The sequence below is a fragment of the Mya arenaria genome, chromosome 4, assembly GCF_026914265.1.
Source record: "Mya arenaria isolate MELC-2E11 chromosome 4, ASM2691426v1".
NCBI classification, from domain to species: domain Eukaryota; kingdom Metazoa; phylum Mollusca; class Bivalvia; order Myida; family Myidae; genus Mya; species Mya arenaria.
The window spans coordinates 32,630,077-32,645,777 of NC_069125.1; the positions used below are offsets into that span (position 1 = coordinate 32,630,077).

At 33.1% G+C, this 15,701-nt stretch overlaps 1 protein-coding gene across 3 annotated transcripts; it reads left to right on the forward strand.

Annotated features, from left to right (window-relative positions):
- Positions 1–5,653: 5,653 nt before the first annotated feature.
- On the forward strand, positions 5,654–13,634 carry LOC128229882 (uncharacterized). Of its 3 annotated transcripts, XM_052941775.1 has the most exons (6): positions 5,654–5,948; positions 6,356–6,591; positions 7,846–7,972; positions 8,575–8,767; positions 9,799–9,930; positions 12,195–13,634. In XM_052941775.1, the coding sequence occupies exons 1-6, from the start codon at positions 5,890–5,892 to the stop codon at positions 12,204–12,206; spliced, it is 759 nt and encodes a 252-aa protein (XP_052797735.1). In that variant the 5' UTR covers positions 5,654–5,889; the 3' UTR covers positions 12,207–13,634. The 3 variants fall into 3 exon arrangements, with proteins under 3 accessions (XP_052797735.1, XP_052797734.1, XP_052797733.1); XM_052941774.1 differs by lacking the exon at positions 12,195–13,634 and having other exon boundaries at positions 5,706–5,948; positions 6,359–6,591; positions 9,799–11,580; XM_052941773.1 differs by lacking the exon at positions 12,195–13,634 and having other exon boundaries at positions 5,707–5,948; positions 9,799–11,580.
- Positions 13,635–15,701: the final 2,067 nt, after the last annotated feature.

The following is a 15,701-nucleotide window of genomic DNA, read 5'->3' on the forward strand; positions in this document are numbered from 1 at the left end:
GAATATATTATGCAGCTTTCACTGAGGAGTACACGACTTATGTGGATAATTGCGAAAGCCATCTGGATCATGATCAGGGTTCGTATATCAATAAGACACTCGAACGACGATAATTTGTGCTAGAAAAGTAATCCAAAATGCTCACAAAGCCTATCGGATGTTTTGGGATGCTAATATTTTAACAAATTAACAGTTTTTGTCCAAAAATAATTTCTAAATGACCAATTTGTTTACATTTTCTGTAAATACGATGTACTTATTGAATTATTAAAAATAGTGCAGTTAGTTCAGTGCTTATTGTAATAAGAGGCATAACCCCTTAATACTTTGTTTCATGTCTGCTCATACACGGTTTACCTCTCTTTCTTTCTTTGTTGATCAACAGCCATGAACAGCTACAAAACTGTGACTCAACATCACAGGAAATATCCTTTAAACCGGAAGAATATTTTTACGTTTACATTTTTATTTTTAAGACTTCTTTACATTCATAACGAGGACAACAATGGCTTAGAATGTACGTTATATTGCATATTTGATGATGTTGACTTTACGCTAAGTTTGTCTATATTTCACTTATTATTCATGCCTGATAACTTTTATGTTTTATTGTAAATGCAGGCCATATATGAACGTATTGTATATGCATAGTTACTCAATACGGTATTTATTAAACGAGCTTTCTAAAATTGTCAAAAAAACCCGAGCATTGGCGACTAGGTATATATCAAAAACGTTTTTTATCACAAATATAGACACAACACGTATCCCTTTTTATGATGAAAGCTGTTTTAGTCTCTGTTGGTCACCAAAAGGAGGAAGACCTTTATCTGAGTATCTATGGCAGCAAATTACGTTAAATGCAATGCATCTTTGAATCCAGTCGGTTTTAGTAAATTATTTTCCACTGAATTTGAATATTTTTTCTCTTACGTGTCAATCACTCGTGGTAAGATAAGGATAAGATACAAGTTCCGTTCATTGTAAAACACTAGTTTTGTAAAGATATGCCTTTAGTTACAAGCGACGAATAATTGCTTAGAAAAACATGATGAATGATGTTGATATTTTGACTATTAATGTTTGTTTGTGTACTGCAATCAACGGTGCAACAGATATTTCAAAAAATAGTTTTGTCTACAAAAGTGACTCACAGATCCACCAGTTTTTATAACTTCGTGTCCGTTACTATTGAATCAGGACTGCACATTGAATTGTCAATCATTTTTGCGTAGGTATTCTTAGGCATTTTCCATGATATCAAACAATGTTTTTATGTCCTATGCTTCTGTATATTACAATATAATATAACCATAGTAAAAAGGCCAGTAGCATATCACTTAACCAAGAACCTTTTTAAAAGCACAATGATCGAGGCCAAACAAACACTAAACAAGAGACACACGATGGCATATGACCACATACCATAACAGAAATCAAAACAAACAAACACACTAAATATCTTTGTTCAATGCAGCTGAATAGTTTTATATACCACCATATAGTAATATCTGATTGTATTTCATGGAGCCGTTATAATTCAAGATAATTCCAACGTGTTCAACGCTTAAAGTGTTGCAATCGCTGCACCAAGCGGAACAGATGCAGACTTAAAAGCATTTCTTTAAGCAAGACATCAGTCATACAAAAAGTAGGCAAATCATCCAAACATTTTTTAAGTTTATGGCATATTGTTCAATTCGTAGTAGAATTTTGTTTTAGATTCTGCAAATCCATCTGCTGTGCTATAATGATTGGGACAAACGGTGATTTGGAAAAAATGAGGATGATCTTGAGATGACGATAACGATTAGCGTAGCATATTATAGAATCGTTCATTTCTATGCGGTGTGATAGACATTCTCGACCCGAGAAAGACAGAGTTTTCCAGGCCCGGTAAAAATACGGAATGAATGAACAGGGTTGTCCTACTGCAACATTCTCATTCATCAGGTGTTTGATAATGATAAATCCAACGCATAGCATCATCGTATATGCAAAAAGCTACAGAAACAAGCTCAGTAGCAAAACGATTAAAAATAAACCCGGTTAAGTGACACTGGGCAAACACCAAAGACATAGAACACAAAATCACAAACAAGAAACATAGAAGAACAGCACAGAACAAAACTCCACAAACAGCACAGTAAATCATCACTTAGGTGAACGAGAATGTACTACAAGTGTTTATTAATAAGCGATTATTTTAGATAATCAAGATGCTAGCAATATTTAAATAGAACATTTTATAGTTATGTATTTTTTTCTTAACGTTTAGAGACATTTTCTTTCTTCTTTTTTAAAATTTCAATTAAGGACTTGTGAAGAGGCATTTCGCACTTGGCACGTTGAAGATGCATCTGGTGTAAAACTGGGAATTGAAAGTGCAGCTTATGTCTACCCCGAGCGCAATGTAGCTCTTACCATGGCTTCTATTTGCACCATTGTTTTCATGTTATTTTGCGCAAAGTTGTGGCTATGGATTGGAAAACATATCAAGATAGATGCAATAAGATAAGTATGTTTTAATAAATAGAGGATTATTGTTAATTTCTGAGTAAGAGTACAATATATTTGGTATATTTATTATAACGTTTCGTTAGGTAGGATTTTGGCCAGGTAATGAATATGCTGAAGAAAAAGGACAGGGTGCTAAGGGGAATAATGGCACATGTTGTGAAGAACTTGAATCTTGAATTTCACAGAGAATGTTAGGAATTGTGTTTATCGATGTAACCATTTGGTTTCAACTGCCCAATATGTCAAGTTTGTAATTTATAATGATATTTTAAGTTTTAATAAAGAAAGAAATATTTAGTTATCTTAATTATCTAATGCTATGAAAGGCAGTAGGGTGAACATGCTGGTCTCCAGAAGGGCAGAAGAGTCCTTCAAAAAAAGGTACAGAACTCTTTAACTGACCCGTTTAGTTAGCACCAAAACTTATATTTCATCAGTTGGCTTGCTTTGTAAAATAGTAAGTCAGTTCAATTTTTCACGAGATCAACTGCCTTTGTGAAATAATTAGTCTCGGTTTTGACAAATGACAAATTAATAACTAAATCTCTTATTGTTGAAATGACGCCTTATAAGAATTAATCAGCCACAAACAACTAATTTCAATATTATTCTGCGATAAACTTACGGTAGAACCAATGCTTTTGGTGAAAAAGATTTGCTTATCATTCGAACGTTAACTAATTTGGTTGAACATCGAAAAACTCCAATGTTCTAAACCTGATTAAGTTCATATGACAACACTTCTTCAACGTACAAGTAAATGTTAAGATTGAAAATCAAATTTCAATGTAAATTGCGCCTCCATCTTGGATAGGAAAAATACGATTATAATCAAATCTGCCATGAATCCTATATAATATCTGTGATATTGAAATATATTTAATTCTGAAAAAAGTCAAGGAAACTTGATAGATAAGACATGTTGTACGGTATGCTTAACGTACAATTTCCAAATTCAAAGCAGTGATATACATGTATTCACAATTCTTTTAGTACCTAGTCTGGAACTATCTATCATATGACAATCTGTAACAAAAGCAGAAACTCTCAGAGGGGTTAAGACATCTTAAATGCTAGATGGGCGGTATCAATATCACTACCAATAAGAGATGCTCTCCATGAGATTCAGAAAACTTCATCATAGAGGATAGATAATCTGTAACAAAAGCCGAAACTCTCCAAAACATTAAGATATCTTTCATTATAGAATGAAGATGAAAATCTGCAACAATTGTAAAAGCTCGCCGTGGGGTTTAGAAATCCTTTAATGAAGAAGAATGTGTTAGTTCTCCGAGAGGTTCAGGGAACTTTTATCACATAACTGGGGTAGTTTGTTAGGAAGTAGTCGTTTTCCGGAGGTTCAGGGAACTTTCATCATAGAAGACGAACAGATGCAACACTAGCAGAAACTCTCCTATAGATTAAGTATGCAACAATAGCAAAAGGTTTTGAGGGGTACATGCATCTGGCATCATACTACATAGTATATATGGACAGCCTACCACAATTAAAGAAGCTCTTTTAAGAGGTTCAGGCAATTTTCATTTTATAATATGACAGTCTGCAACAACAGCAAAAGTTTGCCGACGGGTAAAGGAATCCTTCATAGAAGATCGATAATTCGCAAGAAATAAGAAATTATTCGGGGGTTCTTGGAACTTTCATCATAGAGGATTGCTAGTATGGAAAATAGCATAAGCGATCCGAAAGATACACATATCTTCCATCATAGAACATGGGTCATTTTACAACAATCGGAGGTTCATGCAATTTTCATAATATAAAACTATCAGCAATAGTAACAAAAGCTCTCCAAGACATACAGCTACCTTAAATAATAGCAGATGAACAATTTACAAATTTAGCAGCTCTTCGAGAGGTCCAGCCATTTTCTATTATAAAATACTGCAACAATGCAAGAAGCCCTCCGAGACGTTCAGGCAACTTTCATCATAGATGATGGACCGTCTGCAATAATATCAGACGCTCTCCAAGCAGTACAACTATCTTTTATCATAGAAGCTGGTAAAGTTTGTAGTAAAGACAGAAGCTCTAAAAGAGGTTAAGGCATATTCCATCTTAGAAGAGGGACAGACTGCAACAATAATAGAAGCTCCCAAAGAGGTTCAGACATCTTTTATAATAAAAGATGGATAGTCTGTAGCAAAAGCAGACGCTTCCCAGGTTAAGACATATTTGACTATTAAAAATGAAGGTAAAAAACAGCAGAAGCTCATCAAGAGGTTCATTCATATATCACCATAGTAGAAGAAAATTCAGTAAAAATTGCCCGAGAGATTCAGGAATATTTTATCACAACATACAATAATAGTAGAATCTCTATAAGAGATTCAGGCAACACATAAATATACGGTAAACTAGTTCTTATTGCCAGTTAAGGATCTTATTCATGACTTCAATTCAACTCGGTAGAAATGTCATAAACTGCAACAAGTGGATTTTTTCTTTTTCCTTAGCTTTGTATTCATTTTCTACAAATATGAATCGAAATGACAAAAATATGACACTAAAGTTTTTTTGTTTATTTCAATTTAAGACTGAGATCGACTACGACCTTTATTAAAATGGGTCCCAGTCAAGAACTCCACATGTGAACACGGTCGAAAAAAGCAAGTTAAAACAAACAGTGAAGAAACACAAACGCTAAAACACCTTACGGTTGTTATAGGATATATTGGCATATATCATGCAAATGATGCAATATGAAAATAAGGTTCGGAAAAAACAACACCTTTGCAATGGATTACCTTTTGAACCCTGAACGTATCGATATTATATGTTCTGTTCAAATATTTTGTTCAGCTTCCACTGAGGGAAACATGATCATCTATCACTAAGACACTCACCGACAAATACTCAGCGGAAAAGTAAACCACAATGCTCTTCAATCCTATCTGGCTTTGTAGTGGTGCCAATATTTTGACATAATAGTAGTTTTGTTATAACGAAAATACCAAATGTCACACAATCCAAAAATGGCGTGTGTTTTAACTTAAGGGCATTTAAAAATCAATGTTTTAATAGAACAATAATTTCTATGACCATAAATTGTATCAATAGTTTCAGGCATTTTTGTTATTAAAAGTGGCATCATATTTGAGATGTTTGTATATTTTCTATATAATTATATGTATATAATGTAATTATTGCATCATTAGGATTATTGCATTAAGTTCGACAAGAACGCTTATTGTAATAGGAGGCAAAACTCCTTAATACTATGTCTGTTCATACAGGGTTTACCCCTCTTTGTTAATCTGTGACTCAATATTACACATAACATCCTTGAAACCGAAAGTAGTATTTTATGGAAATATTACTTTGTAAGACTTCTTTACATTCATAAGGATGACGTATATAGTTAAGAGTGTTCGTTATATTGCATATTTGATGCTATTGGCTTTAAGGTAAGTTTGGCTAAATTTCAGTTATAGTAACTTCTTGATAAAGTTTTGATTTATTTTTAACATGTACATGCAATATAAGCTCGTATTGTATATAGAAGGTAAGACCCGCATGGTTATAATGGGATTTATTAAACCGAGCTCTCTAAAATTGATGAAAAACGAGCATTGACAACTAGCTATAAGAAAAAATTATAATGACGTCATTTTTTTTATTTATTATTTAAATGTTGAAACGCATCTGCTTCTAAACTATCTGACGCATATTAATGGCAGAAGAGTTAATTGTCGTAAAAAAACATAAAACACGATTAATATCTTAACATACTTTTTAATAAAATAAATTCATAAATTCTACAAATATTTACAAACATCTATCCATGTTTTTAATGATAGTTATGTATGTCTAGTAGTCAGACTAGCGTTTGTGATGCTGGTATAACAAAAACATGCCCTCGGAGTGCCACCTTCTTAGTATACTTGTTGGATGACAGCGAATATATGAGGGCTCCTGTGGGTTACCAATCTGAAGAAACGCCTTTCTCTGAGTATCTATGGCAACAAACAACATTGTATCAACAACAGTCATTGAAGTCACACTTTGTCCAAGAGATAAGCAAGGCATCTCTGAATCCAGTGGATTTTGGTACGGTACTCCACTTATATTGAATTTGTTTCTTGTCAAACAACTTTGGTAGGTTTAGGCCACGCATTGCTAAACACTTTAGTTTTGTTTATATATGTATATAGTTGCAATGGACGAAGTTTTGCTCAGACATTGTAAAAACACATAGTATCTAAGCAATATAAACCATGTTCACCACGATTTAGGGTTAAAGACATCAAGCATGCCATTTATGATGTAACTCTTTGGACTATTAACTTTTGTCTCTGAAATGTTTACAATTTAAAACCGATCTGTGCTACTGTAATGTAATGAAAGAGTTCTGTCTACAGAAGCAATACTTCACGGATTCACTAGTTGTTATTATTGCGACCCCGTTGCGATGACATCAGAGAAGATCATTGAATTGTCAATAATTGTCTTCGAACGTATTCGTATACATCGGACAGTAATATAAAACAATGTCTTTTTGTCCAATTCTTCTACATACATAGTCGATTGTTTAATGTTCAAACAATGAATCAGACCAGCCCATTAGCACAACACTTAAACCATATCCTGTTTAAAGGCACAAGGATCGAGGCCAAAGAAACACTAAACGAGAAACACAAAATGTCAAATGACAACAAAGACATTATAAAAAATACCGAAAGACAATATCTCAATGTTCTATACTACTGAATAGTATTATCTATTAATAAACCTCAATTACACTCTTAATGCATAGTTCTCATACCGTATCTGTAGAAATCATTACTGTCAAATTTAACGTTCGGTGGATTCTAGTGATCTTGTGGATAGCCCTAGTGATTTAACTGTCACCTTTGATATCTACGCGCCTGTTAAAGCAATAGAAGTGGTGAAGCGCTGAAGAAAAAAATATCTTGATTGTCTTAAGTATGGGATTTAAAACATGTGATAGAAAAATACAAAATTGACATAAAAGACAAGATATTCTCATCTGGCAATGACACTTACAAGTCGAAGGTTAATGTACATGTACTTGAAGTGTGGTGACGGAACATCTACATGCATTATGCCCTGAAAGTTGTCTTGTTTACTGTGATAAATTGATAATTGAAAGTCTTTCTTGGTTTTAAATGTCATTTTGTATTAACAACATTCTATTAATCCCCTAAAATTGTTCCGGTATGATAAAATGAATATATGATGCCTCGGTCGACAGTATTTGTCAAGATGACAATTTTACTATCACCACATCAGTCATCTACTATTTATATACTATCGTATCGTAATATTTGATTGTATTTGCAGGCGCCTATATAATTCAAGATAATTCCTACGTGTTCAACGCTGCTGAAAGTGTTGCCATCGCTGCATCAAACGCAACGGATGCAAACTTGAAAGCGTTTCTTGAGGCAAGATATGTGTCGTACAAAAAGTAAGTAAAATCAATGAATGGAAGATTTATGAAGTTTAAAGACGTATAGTTTTATTCGTAGATTTTCTTTTGGATTCTTCATATCCATCTCCTGCGCTAGAATAATTCCGATAAACGATGATTTGGACAAACTGAGGATGATCTTGTGCTGATGACAATTTCAAATGTACGATGTAAGGGTTGTCTTACTACGAACGTATCCGATATTGGGGATAAATGTTTGTTTCAGTGTAAGATAGCAATATATTTCAACGAGCGAGCACCAAAAGCGAAATATTTACGTTTGGTGTTCACAAGGTGAACTATATTGCATTCCAAAACTTCTTTAATTTCATGCTGAAAATTCATCATTCAATAATTAATCTACAATTACCTGGACCGCGCCAAATTTAAGCCAAAAGACATCACACCGGAAATGATACTATCAAGATAAACTTTTTGTTTTCAAACGGTGTGTTTAACAGGATATAATCAACTGTTATTATTGATAAAACCAATGAAAATATAAACTTATCAAACCGCTAGCTACAATTAAGAGAACCATTTTATTATTATTTATAATTTGCTCAACTTTAAAAGATACTTTTTCATTTTCAATTTAGGTATTATGAAGAGGCATTCCGCACTTGGCACATTGGAGATGCATCGGGGGTAAAACTGGGAAAGGAATGTGCAGATTATGTCAACCACGAGCGCAATGTAGCTCTGACCATGCCTTCTATTTACACCATTGTGTCCATGATACCTTGCGCAAAGCTGTGGCCATGGATTGGAAAACAAATCAAGGCTGATACAGTAAGAGAAGTATATACCATGAAGGGATACTAAGTAATTGTTTTTTTTGTGTGTGTAAAATAGCAAAATATTTCAGTTAGTAAGCATAAGAACTTAATTTCATCAATTGGCTTTGCCACTAGTGAAATAGGAAGTTTTGGAATTGACGAGATAAAAAATTAATTATTAAACTCTTATTGTTATTTCCGCTTAAGAATTGATCAGCCAAATACAGGTCAATTTAAAATAATTCTGCGTTAAACATACTGTAGAACCAATGCTTTTGGGTATATAACTTTTGCTAAGCCCTCAAACCTTAACAAAACTATTAGAATTTTTAAATCATGAATTGCTGAAAACCTGATTTAGTTAATATGGGAACACGACTTCCCCGTAGAAATTAATTTACATTTTAAAGTGTATATTAAATATAAATCCAGCCTCCATCTTGGATAGGAAAACTAAATACATAATATCTACTTATTTAAATGAAAAAATGAACACGAACGAAAGAAAATAAAAACCCAGGTTGAACGTGTTTTTGCTTTACCCATTCAAAAATATAGAAAAACATGTATTTACAATGAAACATTCACAGTTATTGACAATATACTATTCACAGTTTGCAAGAGTATTTCGCAAACATTCTTTCAAGGTGTCTATTAGTACCATGTCTTGATCTTGCTACAAAATGATAAAAGTTGTTATGCAAGTGTCCTGATTAACGTCTGTATAAATGTTTACACTCGTCGGTAGTTTCTTGAAATGAGGCTCGGCCAACATTAGGCAAATACAAACGTATATTCATATTATTTCATTTATTTTAAACTGATGTATTTTAACTCCGTCGTGAAAGCAGTAATTTTGTATGAATCACGATCGAATACATTCCTTGGATACTGTCAGAAACAGGTACAGGTTTTTATTTTGAGAAAACATTCGATTGTGCCTCTTGTGGGGCTCAAATCCACAACCTCTTTTAGTAAAAGTCGGACAAGCTTATTACTATAACATCTCGAACTCCTCTAATTTTATTTAATTCTACGATTTAGGGAAACTTCGGCGTATATACAGAATGGGTAAGAGAAAACTTCGACCCGAACAACCATGGTTCCGACAAGTATGAGACAATGATTAACAACGCGGCCGCCCAAGGACACATTGACAAATCCCAGGCACTAAAGGTGTATATGAACAGTATGATGGGGGAAGTAGAATTCTTTAATAGTATAAGCTTATACTAGGTTTATGTGTCCGTATCCTGCTACAGTGTAAAGAAAAAGAAAATTACAAGTACAAAACCCAGTGGCCTAAATTTAACCAATATTATATTTAAAGGGCAAACAAACACCAAAAAAGAGACACAACAGTTTAATACATAAATCCATAAACAACTATCACCACATCATTGTTTTTTTGTTTATGTAACCATATGTGTACGGTCAATGAAAACTGGGTGCAAGGAAACTCACGTCAGGGCTTAAGCCAGTTTGTGAGCGCTCGACGACCTCACACATGCCCCAGCATGCATCAGACAATTCATTTGCAAGGGTATTTCCTGTTTGATATTGGGAATTGTTGCGTGACTTTATTTCAAACTTTGTTTGATACGGGCCATACAAACATATATATATATAACAAAGGTCTTGGTTTGAACCGCATATTGAATTAACTATCCTTAGTTTGAATGTATCTATCATGTTTTCCACTGCATTCAATGGTGGATAAATATTAATGTATCTTTATTTTGTTGCGTTTTCTTACACATTATCAAAATTTAAATTGAGCCACCAGCACCATTGACAAATCTATCACCAACAGCCCAATCATCATCATCATCATCATCATCATCATCATCATCGTCAACAAATTAAAGCGAAAGCCATCTGGATTATGGTCAGGGTTCATATATCAATAAGACACTCGAACGATGATAATTTGTGCTAGAAAAGTAATCCAAAATGCTCACGAAGCCTATCGGATTTTTTGGTTGCTAATATTTTGACAAATTATGTTTTTTTTCCAAAAATAATTACAAAATGACCAATTTGTTTACATTTTCTGTAAATACGATGTACTTATTGAATTATTAAGAATAGTGCAGTTAGTTCAGTGCTTATTGTAATAAGAGGAATAACCCCTTAATACTTTGTTTCATGTCTGCTTATACACGGTTTACCTCTCTTTCTCTCTTTGTTGATCAACAGAGCCATGAACAGCTATAAAACTGTGAATTAACATCACAGGAAATATCCTTTAAACCGGAAGAATAATTTTACATTTACATTTTAATTTTTAAGACTTATTTACATTCATAACGAGGACAACAGTGGCTTAGAATGTACGTTATATTACGTTATATATTATTTGATGATGTTGACTTTACGCTAAGTTTGTCTATATTTCACTTATTGTTCACGCTTGATAACTTTTTTGTTTTATTGTAAATGCATGCCATATATGAACGTATTGTATATGCATGGTTACTCAATACGGTATTTATTAAACGAGCTTTCTAAAATTGTCAAAAAACGAGCATTGGCGACTAGGTATATATTATCTAAAACATTTTTATCACAAATATAAACACAACATGTAATCCATTATTTCTCTTCCATGTCAATCACTCGTGGTAAGATAAGGATAAAATTCCGTTCCGTTCATTGTAAAACACTTTATGACTTTAGTTACATGCGACGAATAATTGCTGAGAAAAATATGATGAACGATGTTGATATTTTGACTATTAATGTTGGTTCGTGTACTGCAATCAACGGTGCTTTAGATATTTCAAAAAAGAGTTTTGTTTATAAAAGTGACTCACAGATCCACCACTTTGTGTCCGTTTCTATGGAATCAGGACAGCCCATTGAATTATCAATATTTTTTCGTAGGTATTATTAGGAATTTTCCATGAAATCAAACAATGTTTTCATGTCCTATGCTTCTGCAAATTACAATACGGCATAATCATAGTAAAAGGCCGGAAACGTAACAGTTAATCAAGAACCTGCTGGAAAGCACAATGATCGAGGCCAAACAAACAATCTATATATCTATGTTCAATGCAGCTGAATAGTTTAATATAACACCATATAGTAATATCTTATTGTCTTTCATGGAACCGTTATAATTCAAGATAATTCCAACAAGTTCAATGCTTAAAACATTGCCATCGCTGCACCAAGTGCAACAGATGCAGGGTTAAAAGCATTTCTTTAAGCAAGATATCAGACTATCAGTCATACAAATGGTAGGCATATCATCCAATCATTTTTAAAGATTAATGGCATATTGTTCAATTCGTAGTAGAATTTTGTTTTAGATTCTACAAATCCATCTGCTGTGCTAAAATGATTGGGAAAAACGGTGATTTGGACAAAATGAGGATAATCTCGAGATGACGACAATAATTAGAGTAGCATATTATAGTATCGTACATTTCTAGGCGGTGCGATAGACATTCCCGACCCGAGGACACGTGCGAAACGGTACGGAAGACAACGATTTCAAGGGCCAGGAAAATACCGAATAAATAAACAGGGTTGTCCAACTGCAACATTATCATTTATCAGAGGTTTGATAATGATAAATCCAACGAATATCACCATCACGCTGGTGAACGAGAATGTACTACAAGCGTTAATTAATAAGCGATTATTCTAGATAATTAAAATGCTCGCTATATTCTGGGAGTAGGATTACATACTTGTACATGTATTATTGGTCAAAGCTATATTTAAATAAAACACTTTATAGATATGTATATTTTTCAAAACGTTTAGAGACACTTTTGTTTATTTTAAATTTCAATTAAGGTATTATGAAGATGCCTTCCGAACTTGGCACATTGAATATGTATCTGGGGTAAAACTGGGAAAGAACTGTGCAGATTATGTCAACCATGAACACGATACAGCTTTAACCAAGCCTTCCATTGTATACATGATGCCTTGCGCAACGTTGTGGCCATGGCTTAGAAAACAAATCAAAGGCAGATACAATTAGATAAGTATGTTTCAATAAATAGAGGATTATTGTTAATTTCTGAGTAAGATAACAATATATTAAGTATATTTATTATAACGTTTCGTTAGGTAGGATTTTGGCCAGGTAATGAAAAGGCCAGGATGCTGCAGAAAAGGGACAGGGTGCTAAGGGGAATAAAGGCACATGCTTGAATCTTGAATTTCACAGAGAATGTTAGAAATTGTGTTAATTGATGTAAATATTTCGTTTCAACTGCCTAAGTGTCAAGTTTGTAATTTATAACGACATTTTAAGTTTTAACAAAGAAAGAAATATTTAGTTATCTTAATTATCTAATGCTGTAAAAGGCAATAGTGTGAACATGCTGGTCTCCAGAAGGGCAGAAGAGTCCTTCAAAAAAAGGAGCAGAACCCTTTAGCTTAACCTCTAAGTTAGCATCAAAACTTATAATTCATCAATTGGCTTTGTGAAATAGTAAGTTCCGGTTTTTCACGAGATCAACTGTCTTTGTGAAATAGTCAGTTCGGTTTTGCACGAGATGACAAATTAATAACTAAATCTTTTTTGTTGAAATGACGCCTTAGAATTAATCAGCCACTTACAATTGATTTCAATATTATTCTGCATTAAACGGTAGAAATAATGCTTTTGGTTATCATTCGAACGTTAACTAATTGGGTTGAACATCGAATAAATTGCATTGTTCTAAACCTGACTAAGTTCATATGAAAACACTACTTCAACGTACAAGTAAACGTTAAGATTGAAAATCAATTTTCAATGTAAATTGCGCCTCCATCTTGGTTAGGAAAATATACGAAAATACGTTTTTAATCAAATCTGCCATAAAATATCAGAAATATTGAAAAATAGTTAATTCTGCAAATGCCAAAATACTTTGAAATTTGATAAAAAAGACATGTTGTACGGTATGCTTAAAACGTACAATTCCTAAATTCAAAGCAGTGATATACATGTATTTACAATATAAAATTCACAGTTATTTACAATGTAATCTTCACAGTTTGCTCTTGTATTACGTAAACGTTCTTTCAAGGTATGTATTAGTACCTTGTCTGGAACTAACAAACATATGATATAAAATGTTATGTACGTGTCTATAAATATGTTTTCACTCCTCGGTAGTTTATTATAATGAGGTTAGGCCAACCCTATGCAAATACATACGCAGTTTATATTCATATTAATCCATTTAGTTTAAACTAATTTATTTTAACAAGAACACGAAAACAGCTTATTTATACGATCGAATACAATCCTTGGGTACTGTTCAGAATTTTCGAACCCAACGACAATGGTTCCGAGACAATGATCAACAACGCTGCTGCCCAAGGACATTATTGACAACTCAGAGACCTATAAGGTGCACATGAATATTATGATATGACAAGCAATTGAACCTACAGCGACAAAGCTCACTAGCCTACACTTAACCAATAACCTGTAATATGCCAAATAAACACCAAATAAGAGACTTGACGCTACAAGACAACACTCTTTACTTTCACTTTCACCATATCTTTGGTGAATGTAAAGTTAATCATTTTTGAACTGTCATTGAAAACTATGTTTGTCGGAATTCATGTGGGAATTCGAATCTGTTTGTGAGTGTTGCTCAACCTCGAATTTGTCCCATTATAGGTCGCCACTTGTTGTCTGTGTATTTAGTTGTTAAACAAGGTTGAATACTGACCTTTAAGAGCGATACCCTGCGATTTCTTAAGAAAATAAGTTTAAATTCAAGGATTCTTATTGATGCTTCCGGTATATAATTGGGAACAAATGCATGGCGACGAGTTTTGTTTTCGAACGGAATTTGAAATAATAAACACTTTTAAACCTGATTACGTTCATATCATTTTCTCGTAGAAGTAAATGTACATCCTGAAAGTTTATTTCGACTGTAACACTAGCCCCCATCATGGACGGGAAAATACAAATAATGATACTAATTAGAAGAATTTCATAAAAATGGTCATGACAATATTAGAATATCTGTTCTTGATTTTTTCAAATTCCTATGAAAATGTTAAAAATGAAAGGTTGTTGTTTAATGCAGAAGATACAAACACAATTGTTTACCCACTCCCAGCACATATATACGTGCATTTACAAAATGATATTCACAGTTTGCTTCGATATTACGTAAACCTTCGGTCAAGGTATTTTATTAGTACTTTTTTTTTCTGGAATTTGCTAAACTATGACAAATATGTTATGTAAGATACCTGATGAACGTCTGTGTTTATATATCGATCAGTCGTCGGTAGTTCGAATGAGGCAAACACTAAGCAAATACATAGAGACTATTCAATCTATTTATTTTAAGCAATTTTATATAACCTTGACCTTGAAAACGTTTCTTTATTTACATATACTTTTCGAAGATGTTAAACCTCAGTTTTGACATAGATGTAAGACCAATCAAATATTGTATTCAATGAATTATGCCGAAGAAATAAAGGAAATGAAACGTTTTGTTTTGATTATCATTAAGTCGGCCTATATGAGGGACAGATAAAATGAAGTTTTTAAATGAAATTTTCTTGATACTTACTTCTTATTGCTTTTGTTATAAAATGACTTTATGTAAAAACACACCAAATGTTACATTTAAGGGTCATAATTTCATATTTTTTAAAACATTATATGATTTTAGTTATTTATTTTCTATAGAGACTTATAACTCCTCATAAATTGTACTTTCCAGTTATGTGACGTACCCGTCTAGCCGGAAAACCTTGGTAAATTATGTATAGAAAACAAGCGACGGAGCCTGAGTTTTCTTCGCAAAATAGCCTCTGAAATTCCATATTTCATAAAAAAATCCCCTATCAAAAAGCATTATATGGTTAAAAATCCTAAACAAAAATCGGATTACCTCAATTACAGTGGGTTCTTATTTGTAGAAAAGCGAAAATTTTGAATGACCGGACGTTGGATG

Excerpts from the sequence above, each read along its gene's own strand:
- LOC128229882 (XM_052941773.1), top strand. The coding sequence starts at position 5,890 with ATGACGTATATAGTTAAGAGTGTTCGTTATATTGCATATTTGATGCTA. Across the intron at positions 5,949-6,355 it reads TTGATGCTATTGGCTTTAAG|TAGTCAGACTAGCGTTTGTG; the intron begins GTAAGTTTGGCT and ends ATGTATGTCTAG. Across the intron at positions 8,768-9,798 it reads AACAAATCAAGGCTGATACA|GGAAACTTCGGCGTATATAC; the intron begins GTAAGAGAAGTA and ends TCTACGATTTAG.